Source organism: Entelurus aequoreus, linkage group LG04 (assembly GCF_033978785.1).
Source record: "Entelurus aequoreus isolate RoL-2023_Sb linkage group LG04, RoL_Eaeq_v1.1, whole genome shotgun sequence".
Taxonomy (NCBI): Eukaryota; Metazoa; Chordata; class Actinopteri; order Syngnathiformes; family Syngnathidae; genus Entelurus; species Entelurus aequoreus.
Genome location: NC_084734.1, coordinates 8721096 through 8728422, shown reverse-complemented (window position 1 = coordinate 8728422; position 7327 = coordinate 8721096). Strand labels below are relative to the sequence as shown.

At 35.5% G+C, this 7327-nt stretch overlaps 1 protein-coding gene across 1 annotated transcript in view; it reads left to right on the top strand.

The window, feature by feature from the left end:
• Positions 1 to 5311, top strand: part of LOC133647721 (NADH dehydrogenase [ubiquinone] iron-sulfur protein 8, mitochondrial-like) — a 13234-nt gene extending 7923 nt beyond the window's left edge. Inside the window, exon 7 of the mRNA XM_062043404.1 lies at positions 5072 to 5311. Within this exon, the coding sequence (XP_061899388.1) occupies positions 5072 to 5203 (132 nt within the window). The 3' untranslated portion in view covers positions 5204 to 5311. The remainder of the gene's footprint in view (positions 1 to 5071) is intronic.
• Positions 5312 to 7327: the final 2016 nt, after the last annotated feature.

The following is a 7327-nucleotide window of genomic DNA, read 5'->3' as shown; positions in this document are numbered from 1 at the left end:
ATAGTGAACATACTAAACAACTTGTCTTTTAGACCAGTGTTTTTCAACCTTTTTTGATCCAAGGCACATTTTTTGCATTTAAAAAATGCGGAGGCACACCACCAGCAGAAATCAGTAAAAAACGAAACTCAGTTGACAGTAAAAAGTCGGCGCAATTGTTGGATATGACTTTAAAGCATAACCAAGAATGGATCAATATAGCTCTTGTCTCAAAGTAGGTGTACTGTCACCACCTGTCACATCACACCCTGACTTATTTGGACTTTATTGCTGTTTTCCTGTGTGTAGTGTTTTACTTCTTGTCTTGCGCTCCTATTTTGCTGGCTTTTTCTCTTTTTTTTGGTATTTTCCTGTAGCAGTTTCATGTCTTCCTTTTGAGCGATATTTCCCGCATCTACTTTGTTTTAGCAATCAAGAATATTTCAGTTGTTTTTAATCCTTCTTTGTGGGGACATTGTTGATTGTCATGTCATGTTCGGATGTACTTTGTGGACGCCGTCTTTGCTCCACAGTAAGTCTTTGCTGTCGTCCAGCATTCTGTTTTTGTGTACTTAGTAGCCAGTTCAGTTTTAGTTTCATTCTGCATAGCCTTCCCTAAGCTTCAATGCCTTTTCTTAGGGGCACTCACCTTTTGTTTAAGTTTGGTTTAAGCATTAGGCACCTTTTTACCTGCACACTGCCTCCCGCTGTTTCCGACATCTACAAAGCAATTAGCTACCGGCTGCCACCTACTGATATGGAAGAGTATTACACGGTTACTCTGCCGACTGTATCTCAGCACAGTGGTTGAAAAACACTGTTTTAGACAACTTGTCTTTTGCAGCCTCCACAGCATGACTATGTTGGATTATGAGCATTAAAGGTGACTATGTAGGTGTTTTTAATGTCTATAGAGCTTCGTACTGTTACAAACTGTTTTTTTATGCTAAGAAAATAGTCCTAATTTGGCAGGAAATTCATTTACACCAGGGGAGTCGAACTGGTTTTAACCGAGGGCCACATTGCAGTTGTGGCTGGCCGCTTGTAACCGTGAATAATTTATGTATGAGGATTCACCTCAAGGTATTATTATACAATTGCCTATGGATTTGATTATACATATATTTTTTGGGATCTTTAGATTTTGCAGTAAAAACAACTGTTTTACTGTAAAATGCATGGTGGTTTTTACAGCATGTTACTGTAAAATGGAAAAAGGGTACTCTGGTTTTTGTACGACAAAATCCTGGCAACTGAGCTGCCAGTTTTTTACTGTATATTCTACAGTATTGTTTTTTTTTACAGTGTACAGTTGCATGGAAAACTTGCTTTGAAATCATAAGTCAAGCACATATTTGTCATTATTGTTTTTATTTGAACAAAAAAGTTTTAAATAAAGTTTGACTCCCCTGGTGTAAATGAATTCCTGCCAAATTAGGACTATTTTCTTAGCATAAAAAGAGTTTTGAACATTACAAAGCTGTATAGACATTAAAAAACACCTACATAGTCACCTTTCAGTGTTTCCCATAAACTGCCAAGATACCTGTGGCGGTGGGGGCGTGGTTATGGACGTGGTTACCATGACATCATCGAGTAATTTGCATAATTTACTACAATGATATGATTTTCTCTAAAAAGGCTCAAAAAATGTATACTTACTAATTAATAATAACAGTTTTGTTTTAAACGTCCATCCATCCATTTTACAATATAATTACAACACTTTATGTAAGTATTTATATACAGACTTGAACAATAAGTTATTCACTGAAATATATTTATTAATTGTGGTTCTTACAAAAAATATATCTTATAAAATATAAAAGCTAAAATGTCTCTTAAAGCTCTGCCCCTTTAATTAGTGCATACTAAATTTAACTTTAGCCTACTACTACGACCATATTATTTACCAGCAACATAAAGTGAAACAGAGGCAGAGGTGTCCTGCCACAGTCAGTAACAAATAAACAGAAAACAGTAGTGGTCAAATACAAATAAGGCAACAAAAAAAGTATCCTACACTTCTCTTTTGTAAAGTAAATCTGAACAGCCTAAATGGGCATCTACATCAACTATATGATTTGCCTGAGAAGCTGGACAGGACAAAAAAAAAATATATATATATATATGTTTTTTATTTTTTTTTAAATTTTATTTGTGGCGGACGTAATTCTTTCGTGGCGGGCCGCCACATATAAATGAATGTGTGGGAAACACTGCCTTTAACGCTAATTAATCCAACATAGTAATGCTGTGGAGGCTGAGCCAATCAGTGGCCACGATACTGAACAGCACGCTCTGATTGGTTTGGTCTAACCTAGTGGCCAAAACTACTGTAGTATTGATATTAAAGTGCCAATGATTGTCACACACACACACACACCAGGTGTGGCGAAATTATTTGACCCATCACCCTTGATCACCTCCTGGGAGATGAGGGGAGCAGTGAGCAGCAGCGGTGGCCGCGCCCGGGAATCATTTTTGGTGATTTAACCCCCAATTCCAAGCCTTGATGCTGAGTGCCAAGCAGGGAGGTAATGGCTCCCATTTTTATAGTCTTTGGTATGACTCGGCCGGGGTTTGAACTCACAACCTACCCATCTCAGGGCGGACACTCTAACCACTAGGCCACTGAGTACAGTAAATTATTAGCTTATTGTTTATTTGTATTTGTAATTATTAGCTAAAATATTAGCATACTTAGCTATTAAAAGAGCTTAATTTAGTCCATATATAAGTAGAATATTCTTTAAAAAACACCTGCAAACTTGGAGGGACGACTGTATTTACCAGTGTCAATCGCATTTCAGAGTGATGACAAAATAAAAAAATGTTTTTATTACATTTTAAAAGATATGCAATTGCATGCAATACGTGTATTTGTTTCTGTCAAAATGGAAAGTACTAATCCATTTTGTAAAGTACTTCATATTATTTCAAATATTTTGCGGGCCACCTTAAATGAAGTGGCGGGCCAGATCTGGCCCCCGGGCCTTGAGTTTGACACCTATGCATTACACGGTCAGGCCTGCAACCAACTATCAACAAAAAGAAGGGATTATTAATGTCTATTTATTTTAAAACATGACCTGCTTGGCACTCAGCATCAAGGGTTGGAATTGGGGGTTAAATCACCAAAAATGATTCCCGGGCGCGGCCACCGCTGCTGCTCACTGCTCCCCTTACCTCCCAGGGGGTGATCAAGGGTGATGGGTCAAATGCAGAGAATAATTTCGCCACACATAGTGTGTGTGACTATCATTGGTACTTTTTTTTTACATTGTTACTGTTGTTTTTTTTTTTAAGTTTGTATGCAATTGTCAGTTTTTTTCTCATTACATCACAAATTGTTGCTCAATTTTATTTATTTATTCTTACTGTTGTTAGTTTGTTTTTTTTCAAATTTGGACACCCCTGAGTTATTGTTATAAAATTGTCCGGTTTTTTCTCGTTACATCACAAATTTTTGCTCGGTTTTTATTATTATTTTTTACATTCTTACTGTTGATTTTTTTTAAATTTGGACACCCCTGAGTTATTGGTATAAAATTGTCAGTTTTTTTCTCATTACATCACAAATTTTTGCTGGTTTTTTATTTATTTATTTTTTACATTCTTACTGTTGATTTTTTAGAATTTGGACACCCCTGAGTTATTAGTATAAAATTGTCCGTTTTTTTCTCATTACATCACACATTTTTGCTCATTTTTATTTATTTATTTTTACTGTTGTTAGTTTTTTGTTTTTTTTCAAATTTGGACACCCCTGAGTTATTAGTATAAAATTGTCCGTTTTTTTCTCATTACATCACACATTTTTGCTCATTTTTATTTATTTATTTTTACTGTTGTTAGTTTTTTGTTTTTTTTCAAATTTGGACACCCCTGAGTTATTGGTATAAAATTGTCAGGTTTTTTCTCGTTACATCACAAATTTTTGCTCGGTTTTTATTTTTATTTTTTACATTCTTACTGTTGATTTTTTTTAATTTGGACACCCCTGAGTTATCGGTATAAAATTGTCAGGTTTTTTCTCGTTACATCACAAATTTTTGCTCTGTTTTTATTTTAATTTTTTACATTCTTACTGTTGATTTTTTTTAATTTGGACACCCCTGAGTTATTGGTATAAAATTGTCAGTTTTTTTCTCATTATATCACAAATTTTTGCTGGTTTTTTATTTATTTATTTTTTACATTCTTACTGTTGATTTTTTAGAATTTGGACACCCCTGAGTTATTAGTATAAAATTGTCCGTTTTTTTCTCATTACATCACACATTTTTGCTCATTTTTATTTATTTATTTTTACTGTTGAGTTATTGGTATAAAATTGTCAGTTTTTTTCTCATTACATCACAAATTTTTGCTCAATTTTATTTATTTATTCTTACTGTTGTTAGTTTTTTGTTTTTGTTTTCAAATTTGGACACCCCTGAGTTATTGGTATAAAATTGTCAGGTTTTTTCTCGTTACATCACAAATTTTTGCTCGGTTTTTATTTTAATTTTTTACATTCTTACTGTTGATTTTATAGAATTTGGACACCCCTGAGTTATTAGTATAAAATTGTCCGTTTTTTTCTCATTACATCACAAATTTTTGCTGTTTTTTATTTATTTATTTTTTACATTCTTACTGTTGATTTTTTACAATTTGGACACCCCTGAGTTATTAGTATAAAATTGTCCGTTTTTTTCTCATTACATCACACATTTTTGCTCATTTTTATTTATTTATTTTTACTGTTGAGTTATTGGTATAAAATTGTCAGTTTTTTTCTCATTACATCACAAATTTTTGCTCGTTTTTATTTTTTATTTTTTTTGACATTCTTACTGTTGATATAAAATTTGGACACCCCTTAGTTATTAGTATATAATTGTCAGTTCCCGGGCGCGGCCACCGCTGCTGCTCACTGCTCCCCTCACCTCCCAGGGGGTGATCAAGCTTGATGGGTCAAATGCAGAGAATAATTTTGCCTCACCTAGTGTGTGTGTGTGACTATCATTGGTACTTTAACTTTAACATGCAGTTGAACAGTTTGTACCTTTTCTTAGACGTGCGTGGCTGTTGTCTTTTTCCACAGGGCCCAAACTTTGAGTTCTCGACAGAAACACACGAGGAGCTGCTGTACAACAAAGAGAAGCTGCTCAACAATGGAGACCGATGGGAGGCTGAGATCGCGGCCAACATCCAAGCAGACTACCTGTACAGATAAGACTCGTCAGTGTGCCAGCAGGATGTGCCTGCATCACAGGCTGTCATCATGTCTTACACATGCACACGCTTTTGTTAGCTCCATGAATAACTTATTCTTTCACAGCCAGTACTTGTCTTCGTGTTTTCCTCACACTATGAAAATCTGGAAATAAAGTAGGTTTTGAGAAGGTAACTACTGTCTGTATGTGCTGTGTGGTTTCCTGCAGACCAGCATCTTTTGCCTTCAGTCAGCTGGGTTAGGTAGCGTCCACATTTGGATTCATGAGTCCATAATTAACCAGACGGGACTTCAAGGAGATGTCACAGAGCACCTCAACGGTAAAGGTCATTCAACCCTATTTTTACACTCTAACAAGTTGTACTGGGTTTTAAATGCTTATGAAACAATATAGCATTACTTTTTTCTAGAGATGTCCGATAATGGCTTTTTTGCCGATATTCCGATATTGTCCGACTCTTAATTACCGATACCGATATCAACCGATAACGATATATAGTCGTGGAATTAACACATTATTATGCCTAATTTTGTTGTGATGCCCCGCTGGATGCATTAAATAATGTAACAAGGTTTTCCAAAATAAATCATGGGAAAAAAGTGCCAACATTGCACTGCCATATTTATTATTGAAGTCACAAAGTGCATTATTAGTGGGCGGGGGGTGCATATTGTAGCGTCCCGGGCGAGTTAGTGCTGCAAGGGGTTCTGGGTATTTGTTCTGTTGTGTTACGGTGCGGATGTTCTCCCGAAATGTGTTTGTCATTCTTGTTTGGTGTGGGTTCACAGTGTGGCGCATATTTGTAACAGTGTTAAAGTTGTTAATACGGACACCCTCATCAATCCGATACCAAGTAGTTACAAGATCATACATTGGTCATAATTTAAGTTCTCAATTGTCCGGTACTTTTTAAAGGCGGTATAGTACCAAATATGATTCATTAGTATCGCGGTCCTATATTAGTTAAGTACTGGTATATCGTACAACCCTATGGGGCACTAAGCAGAATTTTATTTGGAAGGGCCTACTCACCAGTTACCCAATTTTTTCACACTTTTTTGGATGCATGTTTTGTACTAAAATAAATTCGTAAGAAATACATTGTTCAATATATTTTTTTTGGGTGCAAAATAATAATTTTACTAGAGATGTCCGATAATGGCTTTTTTGCCGATATTCCGATATTGTCCGACTCTTAATTACCGATAACGATATCAACCGATAACGATATATAGTCGTGGAATTAACACATTATTATGCCTAATTTTGTTGTGATGCCCCGCTGGCTGCATTAAATAATGTTACAAGGTTTTCAAAAATAAATCATGGGAAAAAAATGCCAACATTGCACTGCCATATTTATTATTGAAGTCACAAAGTGCATTATTAGTGGGCGGGGGGTGTATATTGTAGCGTCCCGGGCGAGTTAGTGCTGCAAGGGGTTCTGGGTATTTGTTCTGTTGTGTTACAGTGCGGATGTTCTCCCGAAATGTGTTTGTCATTCTTGTTTGGTGTGGGTTCACAGTGTGGCGCATATTTGTAACAGTGTTAAAGTTGTTTATACGGCCACCCTCATCAATCCGATACCAAGTAGTTACAGGATCATACATTGGTCATAATTTAAGTTCTCAATTGTCCGGTACTTTTTAAAGGCGGTATAGTACCAAATATGATTCATTAGTATCGCGGTACTATATTAGTTAAGTACTGGTATATCGTACAACCCTATGGGGCACTAAACAGAATTTTATTTGAAAGGGCCTACTCACCAGTTACCCAATTTTTTCACACTTTTTTGGATGCATGTTTTGTACTAAAATAAATTCGTAAGAAATACATTGTTCAATATATTTTTTTGGGTGCAAAATAATAATTTTACTAGAGATGTCTGATAATGGCTTTTTTGCCGATATTCCGATATTGTCCGACTCTTAATTACAGATACCGATATCAACCGATAACGATATATAGTCGTGGAATTAACACATTATTATGCCTAATTTTGTTGTGATGCCCCGCTGGATGCATTAAATAATGTAACAAGGTTTTCCAAAATAAATCATGGGAAAAAAGTGCCAACATTGCACTGCCATATTTATTATTGAAGTCACAAAGTGCATTAT